At 45.9% G+C, this 15,790-nt stretch overlaps 1 protein-coding gene across 1 annotated transcript in view; it reads right to left on the minus strand.

The window, feature by feature from the left end:
* Window positions 1–7,954: 7,954 nt before the first annotated feature.
* GABBR2 (gamma-aminobutyric acid type B receptor subunit 2) overlaps window positions 7,955–15,790 on the minus strand; it is a 341,390-nt gene continuing 333,554 nt past the window's right edge. Inside the window, exons 18-19 of the mRNA XM_081803256.1 lie at window positions 12,365–12,482; window positions 7,955–9,696 (exon numbers count right to left, since the gene is read on the minus strand). Coding sequence (XP_081659382.1) covers window positions 9,531–9,696; window positions 12,365–12,482 — 284 coding nt within the window. The 3' untranslated portion in view covers window positions 7,955–9,530. The remainder of the gene's footprint in view (window positions 9,697–12,364; window positions 12,483–15,790) is intronic.

Below are 15,790 nucleotides of genomic sequence, written 5' to 3' on the forward strand. Positions count from 1 at the left end.
ATCTATTTTTGAGTAATATAATTTTCAATTGATAATAAGCCCAAAGAATTCATATTTATTTGGCACATATGATTTTCAGATACGTAATTTTTTAAGGGAGTTAGGTTCATTTAAACCTGTAAGTCATTTGCAGATAGGATTCTCAGGCAGATTTCTTGTAAAATAGTTAGAGAAAAAATGTTTAGTTTTGCATGCATACCTCCTCATATAATGAAATCTCAGAGGTCAAAATAGGCCCCCCACTTACCTGGCAGGATCACTGTAACGAATGTTCACCCCATCAGTCAAAGTTTGCATGCCTGGACATAATGGAGATTTAGCTCCACACGTCAAGCACACATTTGACAGCATTTAGCTATAGAATCTTGAAGGAATGAGAGGCACCTGGGAGGCTCGGTCGGCTGGGCATCTGCCTTTGGCTCAGGTCATGATCTTGGGGTTCTGGGTATGAGCTCCATGACAAGCCTTGAGGGCTCCCTGCTCAGCAGGGAGTTTGCTTCTCCTGTTCCCTCTGCCCCTGTCTCCCTGCTTCTGCGTGGGCTCCCTCTCTTTCTCTCTCTCAAATAAATAAATAAAATCTTAAAAAAAAAAATCTCGAAGGAATGATTGGACACTGCAGACATTGAAAACTCTATATTATATTTCATTTCAAATTCAAAGAATTTGAATGTGAATCATATTCTGCCAAAGGAACTTTGGTCCCAGGGAAACTTGCTTTTTAATTATTTTATATTTTAAAGAATCAAATAATATGAGAGAATATTTTTAGTTTAATTTTCACAAATTTATAAGCCAGAGGAAAAGAAAATGAGGGGTCTGTGTTTTATGTTCTTGGTATGCTTGGCAAGAAGTGTAGCAACATCATTTAATAGGTGGGTAGAAGAAATCCCACTGGGACATTAAGTATCAAATCTTGGTGGTATCTTCATCACTCTTTTAGTGTCTCTGGAGTTAGAAGGCCTGAATTTGAATTCTGGCTCCATCATCACCAGATGTGTGACCTCAGACAAGTTACTTAACCTCTCTGTGCCCGAGTTTCTTCATCTATATAACTGAGGATAATCATAATACCTCTCCTGTAGTGTTATTACACAATTATGTGAGATATACCACATAAAGTGCTTACACAGTGTCTGGCTATAGAAAACATTTAAGAAGTGCGAGCTACTAATATCAGAAGGAATTCTAGGAATCATAGGTCCTTTGAGCTAGCAGGGACCTCCCAACCTGCATTTGATCCAGGTCATTGCCCATACTCTGTTATTTTTATTTCAGGCTCGCAGACAAAAAGGTTTTTCTGTTTCTTGTTGGTTTCATTTAAGTCACGGGGCCCTGAGTCTCCTAAATGGAAGTTGACTAGATAGTAATGTTCCTTCTCTCTAATGAGAAATAATGTCCCTTTTTTTAGTATATGTGCTGCCGAAGCAAGCACGAGAAATAATGTCCCTTTAACAATGGAAAATGACTGTAGTCCTGAAGAGGTGTTGTGGCTTCATGACCCACCAGCCTGAAGCAAATACCAGGGGTTGCCTATCTTCTTTCCATTGGGTTATTGGGAGCCTACTAGCTCCAGGACTGGGTGAAGATGGACTTTGGGTGATTTCCTGTGCTGTTCACATGCACTGCAAATCTCCAGGGAGCATGGGGAGAGAGGGAGAATTGAGATGAACATAGCTCTATGCCATTGTTTCAAACGAAGGTTGAGAGCCGTAGAATATAGCAAAAGTCATCCACTCAAATGCCTATAGAGAGAAGATCGGTAATGATACACATGAGTGAAGTGGGCTGGGTATAAGGGGAAAAAAACCCGCAGTGCAAGCAGAATGGTAAATATCAATTGACACTTGGCCTTGATGTTGGGTAATAATAGGGCGTGGTGTGGCTATGGGGAACTAAAGAACCTAAGACCCATATAAAGGAGTACCTCTAATCAGCTCTATTGTACTTTTCGAAAGAAACTAGAAATGCGGATTTTATGTAAATAATAATAATGATGATAAAACCCCCTTCATAGGCGAACATTGTGCTAACCGAAGCGAACACATCTGATTCCCCCATATGACATGCATGTTGTCTGTCTGCAACCACTGAAATACGGGTCTTTGGGCTTATCCATTCCAACCTTTCACCCAGTGGAGGAAGTCCCTCTCCAGCCTCCCCATTTGAACCCTTCTAGAGTTGGGGTGGCCACTCTATTCCATTATGCAAACTATTATGTTTGCAGAGACAAGACATAATAGTCTCCCTGGAATTTACTGCAGTCTGTCCTCCTTTGTCACTTTGGAGCAATGAGGAGTAAGACAGCACCTTACATGTGATGGCTTCCCACAGAAGGTAATCGTTGTCATGCCATGCTTTCCCACTGCCCCCAAATCTTCCTTGAACTGCATCCCCATGACATGATTTCTAGGCTTGTCCCTGTCCAGTTCCACCTCCTCCAGAACTGCCCCTGAGAAACCGCATGACTGGAACTGAAGGTATGATGGCAGGGAAATACATGCAGACCCCTTGTAACTTTCATCTCCAAGATGCCAAGCAAATGGGGACATCTGTCCTGCTAAGTCATATCTTCCCCCTTCGACACCTATTTTGAAGAGAGCGGACGATGGGGAAAAGAAAGATCTCTCTTCTGCAAAGCCAGGTGGAAAAGTGGAAGGATTCTACAGGGGAAGGAGTTTCCTTGGGGATGACACATGCTGTGTTTGTGTTTAACCTGGGGCCTCGGGATGCTCTGAGAACAGCAAGGAGATACAGAAGCCTACTCTGGAGGCTCAGCCTTCTCCTTCCTCTTCAGCCTGACCACAGGTGGACCACTCCCTTAGCCTGACTGAACCCCCGACCACCTTCCTCAGTATCCAGTCACCCCATGGGAACCCCACATCTCCTGTCAAGCCACACTGGGAATGCCACTGGCCACCCATGGACCCCTCCTCTCCTCGACTGGGCCATCTCTTTCTGGCCCCTTCCTCCACACCTCAGGAGCATCAGCCCTGGGCGTCAGGCAGTCCGCTGGTTCTGAAGTTTTCAGCTAACGGTCGTTGTCAGTCCCTTATGTGGTGCTGGGGAGAGGGTATGGAGGAATACTTCGGGTGCCCCTAATCTTATGGGGGAGGAGAACTTGTCTAATGTTCACCCTGTTCCCAGGGGATGAGAAAGAGATGGCTACTGGTCTCTGGACTCCACATCCTCTTGCTTCCTCTAGTTTTAACCCACAAAGCTCACCCTGCCCCCAGCTGCAGGCTGTATGTACAGGGTTGAGGGGAATTAAGGTGGATGTCGCCGGTCTGTTCTGCAGAAATCACACGAAATCACGACTTCCTGCGGGTCCTGCATTGAGAATACAGCCTCACCTCTGGTGGTCTTTAGAACTCAGGGCGGAGGCTCTGAAACCAAATCCAGAGAAACTGGTAACATTCCAGTGGCTTTCTTAATACGGACTTCAAATTTACTCCCAAGTGGCCTTCTCCACAGGTGGTGGGTCGAGGCTGGCCTGTAGGTGTTCTCCTCCCTGGTTCTTTCCCAGGCGGTGGAAACGGAGTTTTTTGGGGGGACGAGGGGTGGTGAAACACTTTCTCTAGTTTAAGAAATGGTCTAGATAGAATTGTCACATGGCTTCCCCCCCCATGGGATGGGCCACTGCAGCAAGAAATTAGAAGGGGGGAGGAGTTAAATGTGTGGGCTTCTGACACTACCGTGATCCCAGAATCTTCCCTCCCTGCCTTCCCCCTCTCCATTCTCTCCTTTTCTTCTCAGCCCACTGCCTCCCCAATGTATCTAAAAATCGATATCTGTGTCACAGAAACCAGGTTTGACTGTTTTTTTTTTCTTGAGACAATAGATTGAATGAGATTTGACATTTACTTCTGTGTCCTGCAGGACAACTTTTCCCAAAGCACGTTCAGGCTTAGCGTGTTGTGTGCTATTTGTCTTTATGCTGCAGAATCTTCATAGATTCTACATTGATTTTTTTTTCCTGCCCAGGAAAAGGCATGTTTTATGGAGGTATATACTTACATATGTGACTATATATAATTATGTGTGATTATCTGAATATGCATATATGTATATGTGTATAATCACACATAAGTGTACAGCACAAAGAATTTCTGTGAACTGAACACAGCCCTGTAACCAGTGCTCCGATTAAGAACTTGAACATTACCAGCACCCAGAAGCCCTCCTCATACCATCTTTCCCACTATCCATCCCCACCAAGGGTAACTACCACTATTCTCATGTCCAATAGATTATTTTTGCTTGTTTTTGAAATTGATATTATTGGAATCTTACAGTATGTCCTCTTTATGTCTGGCTTCTTTCAGTCTGCATGTTTTTTTTAGATCCATTCATATTATCACACATAGTTATAATTTTTTCCCCATTCTCGCTGCTAAATAATATCCCACTCTGTGCATACATCACTTTTTTTTCCTGTTCTGTTGATAGTATTTGGTTATTTTCCATTTTTTTTATCAGCCTGATCATTTTAAAGCAGTGAATATCATATCCAAGGCTGGCATTTCTCCCCAGAAGGGTGAGCATCTTCCATCTTGCTTCCTCTGCCCTGGGCTGGCAGAGTCTTGCTAGATCTTGGAGGCCTGAGGGCGCTGATTCAGCGGTCAGGGCTGGGGGCTGGGGGGTGGATCTGGGCAATGGGCAACTTGGGCAGAGTTCTGTCTCTTGGCTTGCCTGCATTTCAGTACAGTGAAGGATCCCCATGCTCACATTGTCCAGGCCAGAGGCGCTCAGGCTGGGTTTAGAGTCTCAGGTGATGCCATGGATGAATCCCAGAGGTGTGCAAATCTATAAAATTTAACAAGATTGTACTTTTATTTCAAGATAATCTAAAACAAATTAAATAGGCATATTCCGGGTCATCGGAATCCAGTTACTTCTGATGAGGCAGTTTAAGGAAGTGGTGAAGAGGATGTGTTCTGGGGCTATCCCTGTTCAAATTCCTCCCCCCCCCCGCCCCCAGTCTCAGCTATGTGACTCAGGACAGCACTCGTCCTCTGTGCCTGAGTGCCTTTAGCTGCAAAAGGACAGCAATCATCGTTCCTACTCTGGGGTCCCCGTGAGATCTGAATGAGATTATGCCCGCAAAGCACTTCACCTAGTGCTCAGCGAACATTAGCGTGCAATCACCATTTGATTTGTGTGTATTATCTGGGCAGCCCCATCTCTGTCAATGGCTCATGAGAAAAACACAAAGGTGGATTTAACAGAGAGAAGTGATGTGTGAGAGCCAAGTGAAGGCCAAATGATATCATGGAGTGCCGAATAAATGAAGTTTTCACAGTGGTTTAAATAAAGAAAAGCAGTGTGATAATTGAGTCATCACACCAGGCAGGCTGAGCTCAAAGGAGTGTGCCCGGGAGCGGTTGGTGCTGTGCTGTTGTTGTGAGCTGCAATTTATTTTTCTGCAAAAACCTCATCTATCCCATCAAATCAGTGTTGTTAATATGATTTTTATTGGTTTTGTCATTTTATTTGCATTGAAGTTGTAAATTTGTTTTGCCTTTATATGAAAGATGCAAGCATGAGCTTATATTTAGTTTGCACAAATTTAGGTAACTTTATAAAAACAATTCAAGTCGACACTGTGTCTTAAAAGCCAGTGGTCAGTTTTAGAAACACTGCTCTGGGGGCTTTGCATTGGAATTAAGACGGAGGGAAATCCAAGGTATTTCCTTTTGACACAGAGCCCTAACTCACCATGAGTGCCGGAACTCTCCAGTTACAGATGTGAGGAACCGGAGTCGAGATAGCAGCCAAGACATCAAGAGCAAAGAGGGCCAAGCCAGTAGCTCTTCACCACCACCGGAGTCTGCAGGCCAGCAGCTCCTCCAGGTTCACTACCCTCCAAAGCTCTGAGTGTGCACTTGCTTTTGTGATCCAGGTGACCATTGTGTTACTGGCTACTGGTATCGCCTTCTAAGATTTCTACTTTTGCATTCAGGATCTTTGAGATTTATGGCTCTGTGGGATAAAGTGTTGCCTGGTACTTAGATAACCTAGATGTCATGGAGCAGAGTTCTCTCCAGGCCAGGATTCAAGAGGTCTGATTCTCGGCAGGCTCATCATTGAGGATCCGGCACTAGAAAGCTCCTACCTGGGACCAGCCTTCCAGTGAAGTCTGTGGGGCCAGGCCCCCCTCTTCTGGGGCCTGCGTGCCTTCACATGGCCTCGGGCCTCCCCAGCCTGCTTTGGCCACCTTGCCTTGGTTCTATCGGGCCTCAGCCAAAATGTTTAATTATGCGAAAGTCTCAAGGAAGACTGTTCTGAGCCACTGGGAGGGCCTGCTGCTGGGTGCGACATGGAGAAGGCAGATAGGACTCCCATCCTCAGGGAGCCCCTGGCCTGGGGTGGGGAGAAGGGGCCAGCATGAGCATGTACCCAGTGCCACAAGAGGGAGACAGCGTCCTGAGTACAGAAAAGAAGAGAGAATTTCACGTGGAGGGATCTAGGAGGGTGTTTTGGATGGGACCTTGAAGGATGGCAGGATTTGAGATGGAGCTGTAGGCTGAGGGCCCATCATGGTGCAGGAAATGCATTCTCTAGGTGAGGAGGCTCAAAAGGAGAATGGGGCCAAGCCACAGGCTGTCAGGCCTGGAGGGGGAGTTGGGCCTGGGCAGCGGTGAGGCTTCTGGGTTAGTTAGAGACTTCTTGTTTGCAACAGATGGGAACTGGACTTGAACTTAACTAGGCAAAAAGGGTGATTTATTTGGAGAACTGAGAACCCTTCCCAGCAGGGGGAGGACCCTTCAGGAACAGCTGACCAGCTATTCAGACACCATCAGGACCCATCTCTTGATCCTATTTCTCTCCATATCGGCTTCCCTTTTCTCTTTCACGGCTAAATTTCCTTATGTGGAGGAATCCTGGGGAAGGGACATACTGGCCGGGCTCGGGTCAGGTCCCCACTGTGGGATCCAGCAGCTGGGGTAACATGGTCACGGGGCTGCTCTGTTACTGTCTGCAGAAGGGAGGGATGCTGAGGAGGCACCCCAGAACTGTCCCCCGAGTTGCTGAGCAGAGGAATAAGACCTGCTCAGACCTGCATGTTGGGACGAGGAGGCATTAAAGAGGACGGTTTTTTTTTTTTCCCTTTTATTCATAAAAACAAATTTGCAACAATTTATTAAAAATTGATACCATGCAATAGGGGTACGAGAAATTCCTCATTTACATTTGATTCTGGCAGTCCCGGTCTAATTTAAAGCATTTGTGCACTAACGTCACTGGAAAATGCCTTCAGGCTGAAGCCTCTTCGGAAATGTACGGTGTGTTTGCTGCATATAAAAGAACCGTTAGATAGCTAGAGTCACTTCTGTGGGTCTTGTTATTTGCAGGGAAATTAAAAAAAAAATGGGAAAACCTACAGTATCATTAAGACAGAAAATGTACTTCGTGGGTGAACCTAGAAGACTGAGCACGGTCAGGGGTCACAACGGGTTACGGACGCACACACTCACCTCCGACTGTCCAATACTTTTTCGTTTCTGTTTCCTGTTATGCTGGAATAATATTTCTACAGGTATATTTTGTGTGTGTGTGTGTGTGTGTGTGTGTGTGTATACATTATGTACAATGAATTGTCTCCTTCCCTTGGAAAAATTAAGTGGTCCTTTAAATTAAATCTGGTTTTGGTGAAATCAAGAAAGCAAGTCAATACTGGTAATACACAGTGAGTGACAACACCGATTTGTAGTGCCTAAAACAGACAATGACTTCAATTTGACCTGTGATGTGTTGACATTTTTTTTTTTCCCTAAAAGCTACAGTACCTCCATAACCTCTCTTGGGGGGAGGGGAGGGGGAAGCTATGCTACGTGAAATAGGGTGTTTTTGAAATGTTGGCGATGGTAGGATTCCTGTGGGCCCTTTTGTCAAAGTCTGGTGGTGACAGCAGTATATTCCTGACTTCAGTGGTCGGGGAAGAGATTATTGCCTGCCTGTTGAAGCTGCCATTAGGTTTCTTTAGGGAGTGAGCAACCGCTCAGTTGTGCAGACGTCCTGGACGCTGTCCTTCAGGTCTTTCTTTAGCAAAGAAGGAACCTGTCTAGGAATGTCACAAAAGTCGTTGGGAGCCTCTCTCCACCAGGTTATCTTGGTAGAGGGCTGTGCTGGGAGCTTCTCTGAGCCAAACCCCTGGTGGTCGTGAGGGCCGAAGGTCATGGTCATCCTGATTTCTCACGGGTCAGGGCTGCTTCATGGTTTGGTACGAAGCTTTCCTGGACAAGATCAAGTTTTGATCCTCAGAGCGACCCTGTGAGGTAGGCAGGACGGGGGTTATTTCAACCCCAATTTGTTGGGGAGGGGAAACGGAGGCTCAGAGAGACACTAGTGATTTTCCCAAGGTCATGGAGGGAGTCAGCCATGGAGTGAGGACTTGAGCCCAGGTTCGTCTGACTCCCAGGCCAGTGCTCTCTGGGGTTCGGCTGAGAGGGAAGAGTGATCTTATGAATGAGAACCAGTGTGTTGACTGGTCACCCCTGTGACCCCCAAGGGCGAGCTCCCCGGCTTGTCCAGATGCAAGGCCACCTTGGGGAAGCCAAGGAGAGCCCTCGGCTAGCAACTCTCTCCCTACGACTACAGGGATGTCTTCTAGCAGAATGCCTGATTCACTTTGGTCAGAAACAAAGTCAGTGGGAAAAAAACCAACCCCAGCCAGCCCTTGGGCCCTGATGAGAGGTTAAAGTGCACAGTCTTTCTTTAGCGTGTTTGCTGGGAACAGACATTCCATGATTAGCTCGGGTGGTCCCCCTGATTACTGGAACACCTGATACAAACACAAGGACATGGCCAACGTGGTGGGTGCATGACCGACTGTCGGTGAATGCTGCAGAGCGGGTCTGCAGTGACGTGCCCTAAATCCCCACGGTCCCGGAACGGGTGTTACTGTGTTAACGTGTGGCATTTATCAGAGAGTAAGGTCCCACCGGGAGGCATGGGAGTCAGCCTGCTCCCGTACCCCAGCCCTCGGGCCACCTGGCTGCCCTGCAGACTCCCTGTTCCAGGAAGGCTGGGGGCCTGCCTGGCTGCCCTGCCCACCTCCTTCCCCAGAGGGCAGGGGGGCTGGCCTGGGCGGGGAGGAGGGGCACAGCCAGGGATGTGTGTGCAGAGGCAGAGGCGGTTTCTCCAGAAGCCCCTCGCCTCTTCTCAAGGCTGCTCAGGGACACTCGGTGACTTCTAGCTGGAGTTCTAGTGATTCTCTCCTTGTCTAGGATTTGTTTTGTTTTGTTTTGTTTTTTGCAAAGTTTCAAATATCCCAGCTCCTCCTTCTTTGCAGACATCGAGGAAGAAGTCATTTCCACTCCTCTTCTTTGTGAAAGAATAAAAACTTCACAAATAAGGCGCGAGGTCAGGTGCCAAGTGCCCCCATCCTGTCCACGTGAGTGCCACCGAGCAGCCCCACAAGGCCAGCCGTGGCGCCCAGCGGCTCCGCAGCCAGAGCTGATAGTGTTCCCGTGGCCTCTGCTCCGTGAGGTTCGGTCATGGGGGAGGCCCCGGCCCCAGGCCTCCCACCCCTACAGGCCAGAGACCATAACTCGGAAGGAGGGTGGCACGTGTCTGTGGCGGGGGCTGGCGGTGGGGCTGACGCAGGGGCTGACGCAGCTGGCGTCCACGCCTCCGATGGACGGCAGGTAGGCGTGGTGGAGGATGGGGAGCTGGAGGGACAGCCGGCGCTGGATGCTGTAGCATGGAGAGAGAGAGAGAGAGAGAGAGGGCGCGGGAGGGAGGGGGCGAGAGGAGTTTTAGTGAAGGCTACCTGGCTGCTCACCAGAATGTTCCTGGGACTCGCTTTGGCTAAGAAGCTGATGGTGGGAGAATGGTTATCCCGAATCCAAGATCTGTCCATCCCATCATCTAACCATTCACCCACCTAGCAGGTGTTTAATGCGGGCCTACACCTGCCAATGACTGCCCTGGGAATAACCAGGGAGATGGACTAAGCAAAGGGGACGCAGTCTTCCTGAGCGAGAGTGTGGCCATTCCTAAGCACAGGTTTTGCTCATCTCACGGGGCTTTGCTGCTGACACAGACAGTTCTCACTCTACTCTCGAGAGCCTCCAAATGGACTGAGAGGCTTCTCGCTGCTCTGGCCTTCCTCATTGGCCCTTCTGCCCCTGCCTTGCCCAGGACCTCAGCCCTTCTTGCTGGGCTGATTCCAGCAGAAATTCCTTCCTGGTCTTTCAGCTTCTTTGGTGACTAGTGTTATCTTTCCAACTCTGGGGCAGTACATGCAGGGCTGCCTACGATCTTTTGCCTAATTCTCCAGGTGAAACTTCTACCCACTCTCCACCCAAAACCTACCCTCAGGCGGCTAGTTTCCCCTAAATCACTGCTTAGCAGGGCCAACTCTTCCTTGCCTTTGCACCTGCTCTTCCCCCAGCCTGGAATACTCTCTCTACCTCCTACCTGTTTCCCCTTCACTATCCAGTTTAAACTCCTCAGAGAGGGCTCTGTCGTCCTCTGAGCTCCCAGAGTTCTGGGTAAATTCCAGAAGCACAGCCAGAAAAGCCTGAGGCAGGACGGAGGCAGGAGTGGTGTGTGACTCCTGGCAGTGTGTGTGTGTTGGGGGGGCTGTGCTCTGCCCAGCTGCATCTTGTGTGGTTCTCTCTTGTACCCGGGAAGCTGCAGTCTCGGTATCCTTAGGTATCCTCCTGTGTCCTCAGTGCCTGACCGGTCAGGTGAGGACCTTCCCCCCCACCCCCAGATCTTCACAAAAACCCAGTAGGTAAAAGAAGTATTGCTAGTCCCACTATAATGACTAGGGAAGGGTACAGAGTTTAAGTAACTTGCTAATGGAAACAAAGCCAGAACTGGGGAAGGTGCGTCTCCTGCTTCTTCTGGGGAACCACAGTGCTTTGTGAGGAGGGCAAATCAACTCACAGCGGTCACCTCATCCCAACAGGTGTGCCCCTGGTGTGTATACATGGCACTGAAGGATCCCAAGATGGATGGGGACAGACGCAATGCTGTCCCCCTCCCCCGAAGGACCTGTGCCTTGGAGAGTTTCTACCAAGGACACCTCTCAGGTGCTCATGAGGTTAGCGTGTTGGAGCTCTCCTTTTGAAACTCAGGTTGAACCTGTGTGTGTAACCTGAGCTATGATCGACTCCTTAATGCAAGAGGGTGCTGGCAAAGAGTCCAGGTAAAGGGAGGCTGGAGAATAAACTCTAACCTGGGAAGGGCTATGGGCCTGGGCCAGGTGGACATCTGTCTGTGGCTCTCAGAGCCGTGGCATTTTCCTGTCTGGTAGTGGGGTCCTGTTTACACTGTCATTCATTTAATAGACGTTTGCCAAAAACCTATCAGTGCCGGAGCCTGCATTCAGTCCAAGGGACATGGGAGGGGCTCACCCCTTATCCTCAAGGTGCTTACACTCTAGCGGAGGGTACTAATAAGCAAACCACTGACAACTGCCATAATAATTATTCTGGAGTGTAAGCCAATGAAGCCTTAGAGCTAACTGGGGTGAGAAGCTATTGGCTCTAACACTAAATGGCCCCAAATTACACTACAGTTGGTGACTGGGCTGTCTTTGCTGCTTGTCGCTTTCCAGGGAGCAAGTTTCAGTGTTGACATTTCTTTTCTTTTTTTTTTTTTAAGATTTCAGAGAGCGAGAGGGGCAGAGGCAAAGGGAGAGAGAGAATCCCAAGGCAGGGCTTGATCCCACGACCCTGAGATCATGACCTGAGCCGAAATCAAGAGTTGGACGCTTAACCGACGGAACCACCAGTGTTGACATTTCTGACCTCTGCTTCCAAGCTGCCATAAGCAAGGAAGATCTAACAATTGCCAGTGGGAACACAGCTAACAGAGCTTAGATGTCACCTTCTCACTGAATCGCTGCTGATCGCTCTATTTAAGGTTACAATCCCTCACCCCTTGCCCTGCTTTATTTTTCTCCGAAGCACCTATGATGTAATACACTAGATTTTGCTTTTTTTAATGAAGTTCTTGTGTCACCGGATAGAATATAAGCTCTGTGAAGGGATTTTTGTCTGTTTTTTTTCACTTCCTTGTCTGACACACAGTAGGTGTCAGTGAATAGTTGTGGAGTGGTTAAATTTTATATATAATGAAGGCACTGTGCCTCAGTGGGCTTGATGGTGGACAGACCTGGGTTCAAATCCTATCTCCTTCACTTAGAAACTGGGGGAGCACTGACAAGTCACCTGCCCTTTCTGAATATTCGTTTTCTCATCTGTAAAATGAGCCTTGTAATTTGACCTGTATCATGGGGTTGCAGTGGGGTTCAAATAAAATAACGCACGCAAAAACGCGGTGCAGATCGAAATTGCTGTGCAGGAGTAACACGCTCTTCCGCAATAATTCTCAAGGAGAAAGTACTTACTGTTCTGGGGAGTTTATATCTTCTATAGGATCTTTGCATGTTCGAGAGGGCTCTGTTGTGTTCCACTGTAGCTGGGGATTTTGATCGAGGTGGTTTTTTAAAATGGCCTTTCCCCCATCTGAATGCAAAATAACAAGATCACAACACATTCTGTTAACTTCATTTAAAAAAAAAAAAAATGCAGTCTTTCTAGGATGCTGCCCAAGGAGAGAGAATGCAAAAGAGCCTATTATCCCATCACGTGTCCTCCTTAATACCCTTAAGGAGGGCACGTACTGCATGGACCACTGGGTGTCATACGAAAACAATGGATTGTAGATCACCACATCAAAAACTAATGATGTACTGTATGGTGAGTAACATAATAAAATTAAAAAAAAAAATTGGGGGAAAAAAAAAAGAGCCTATTATCCCTCCAGAGCTGTGGTTTTTGCAGTACCTCTCTTGGGCCGAAGGCAGTGAACCCAAAAGCTTCCACCCAAGGATGGAAATGGCATCCTGGGGATTCCCTTTCTCCAAGAAAAAAAGGGGGGGCGGAAATCAAGTCAACCAATGTAAGTAACATAACTTGGAAATGAAAAGTTCTAACATAAAGGCCTGTTTCACGGGTGCGCAGGAATGTAATGACAAAGGAAATAACCCTCCAAGGTAAAAAATAAGACTGCCAAAGACAGAAAAGAGTAATAATAGTCAGTAAACTGCTGGTGGGAGTATAAATTGGCATAATCTTTCTGGGGGGTCACTGTCAATAGGCATCAAACCCTAAAAAAAAGTGCTTATCTTCTACCCAGAATTTTTACTTCTGGGAGTTATCCTAAGGAAATAATGAAGGGTGTGTGTGAAATTATACACAAGATGTTCAAATCAGCATTGTTTATAATATAAAAAAGTTGGGACTAGTCTGAATTTTTCCAGTAATAATAGATTGTTACATACTCATGTATGTATGGGGGCTCCATTCAAAGAAATACTGTGTAGCCACAAAATGCGATGATGTGGATGCTTTTTCAACCCTCTAAGTTTCAGAACCATCTAAGGAGATTTAAAGAAATATTAAATATAAAAACCTGGCCCCCACCTGAGGGATCTGCAGGAGCATTGCTGTTTAGTTGTTTTTCTGCAGTGGGTAACTTTGTGAATGTCATTTTGCCCCCATGTGAGTACAGTGGATCCTCTTTATTCATGGGTTCTGTATTTGTGAACTTGCCTACTCACTAAAATTTATTTGTAACCCCAAATCAATACTGCTAATGCTTTCAAGGTCATTTGCTGACACACACAGTGTTGAAAAATTAACATTGACCTCATGGTCAACAACAGCACTATAACGCATGCCTGAATGAAGCCCATCTAACCCGTGTATTTTTTTTTTTTAAAGATTTTATTTATTTATTTGATGAGAGAGACACAGCGAAAGAGGGAACACAAGCAGGGCGAGTGGGAGAGGGAGAAGCAGGCTTCCTGCCGAGCAGGGAGCCCGATGCGGGGCTGGATCCCAGGACCCTGGGATCATCACTTGAGCCGAAGGCAGACGCTTAACGACTGAGCCGCTCAGGCGCCCCTAACCCGTGTATTTTCTCTGTCAGGCACATCACAGCCTTCTTGCACTTAGGCATGCGTTATAGTGCTGTTGACCATGAAGTCAATGTTAATGAATCAACACTATATATTAAATAAGACGTCTGCAAGCAGAAACACACATACAACAAAGTTATGTATTGACTGACCAAAATGTCAACCCGAGAGAGCCTCGCAGGAACCAAACCCTGTATTCCCCCCAGGAGCAGTGGTTCGGTAGTCACTAATTAATTCATGATTCACAGCAACTTTATCAAACACAATCACCATGAATAATGAGAGCTGACTGCATATTCTTAGGATAAATTCCAAAAGTGGAACTGCTGGGTCAGAACAATTTCTATTTCAACCAGCAAAGTTTGAGAATGCCTATTCCCCCAACTGTGTCCTCAAATTCTCTGTAACTTTTTGATCTGTCTTTGCCAGTCTCATTGGTGAAAATGGTATCTCACTAAAGATTTCATCTGCATTTTTAAAAAAGTTTTTATTTATTTATTTGAGAGAGAGAGAGAAAGAATGAGTGGTGGGGAGGGGGAGCGCTGAGGAGCTTGAGCATCTTTTCATAAACATAGGAACCTCTTGCACTTCCTTCTGTGAGAACTCTCCTTTGCCCATTTTTCTTCTGTGTTGTTGGTTTTTTTAAAATTAATTTGCATATAATTATATATGTCATAGAAATTATACAAAATTTCTCCTTATACCTAAGAAAATAAGCTCATTACCTGAGTTATAATATTTTTTGGCTTGGTTTGTTGGATTTTTTGACTACTTATGATGGGTTTGTATTGTTAAAAAAATTTTTTATAGTTAAATTTATCAACCTTTTCTTTTGTGGTTTCTGTGTTTTGCATCAAGCTGAGAGAGGCTTTCCTCTCTCTGGATTATATATATATATATAAAAAATTCTCCTGTGCTTTCTGTGCTTTCTTTTAGTTCTTTCATGGTTTCACTTTCTACATTTAAATCTTTTATCCATCTGGACTTTATTTTTGTGTAAGGTGTGACATAGGGATTTAACTTTATTCTTTTCCAGATGGCTATGCACTTATCCCCATTAAATGTATTGAATAATTCATTTCCCTCCACTAATTTGAAATGTCCATCTTTACCAGATACTTATATTACTGTGAATAATTTTTATTCTTTCAGTTTACTTGTTACTTATCTCAATTCAAACTTTTTGCAATCAACTTATATAGTAAGAATTTTATAATTTGCTTTTATAATAATACTTATGACTTCTATAAGAAACTATAAAAAAACCTAAAGATTTTTCATTGATTTAAAAAATAATTTTATAGCAAATTAATGAACAAATGCTGACAAAATGCAAACAGAGAAGTATATTAAATGTCAAAGGAATCCCTTCTCACTTTGCAGTGTTCCTTTTCACACAGGTGGATACTGTTAACAATTTGGTGTTTGTTTTTCCAAACCTTTAAAAAAATTGCACTTAATACACGCACACACAGACGTGTGCATGTGTGTGTGCATTTATGTATATCATAATGCTAGCCTTCATCTTGTTATTTTCACTTGGAGAGCTCTCCATATTTGCACAGATAGATCCATCCCATTTTTTTTTAAAGATTTTATATATTTATTTGACAGAGAGATAGAGAGCACAAGTAGGCAGAGAGGCAGGCAGAGGGAGAGGGAGAAGCAGACTCACCACTGAGCAGGGAGCCCGACGTGGGGCTTGATCCCAGGACCCTAGGATCATGACCTGAGCTGAAGGCAGCCGCTTAACCGACTGAGCCACCCAGGTGCCCCAGATCCATCCCATTTTCTAATAGCTGTATTATGTGCCTTATTTGATTGTGTCATAATGAATGAAACTGCCCTACA

Source organism: Leptonychotes weddellii, chromosome 14 (genome assembly GCF_054177405.1).
Source record: "Leptonychotes weddellii isolate Sample4059 chromosome 14, ASM5417740v2, whole genome shotgun sequence".
NCBI classification, from domain to species: domain Eukaryota; kingdom Metazoa; phylum Chordata; class Mammalia; order Carnivora; family Phocidae; genus Leptonychotes; species Leptonychotes weddellii.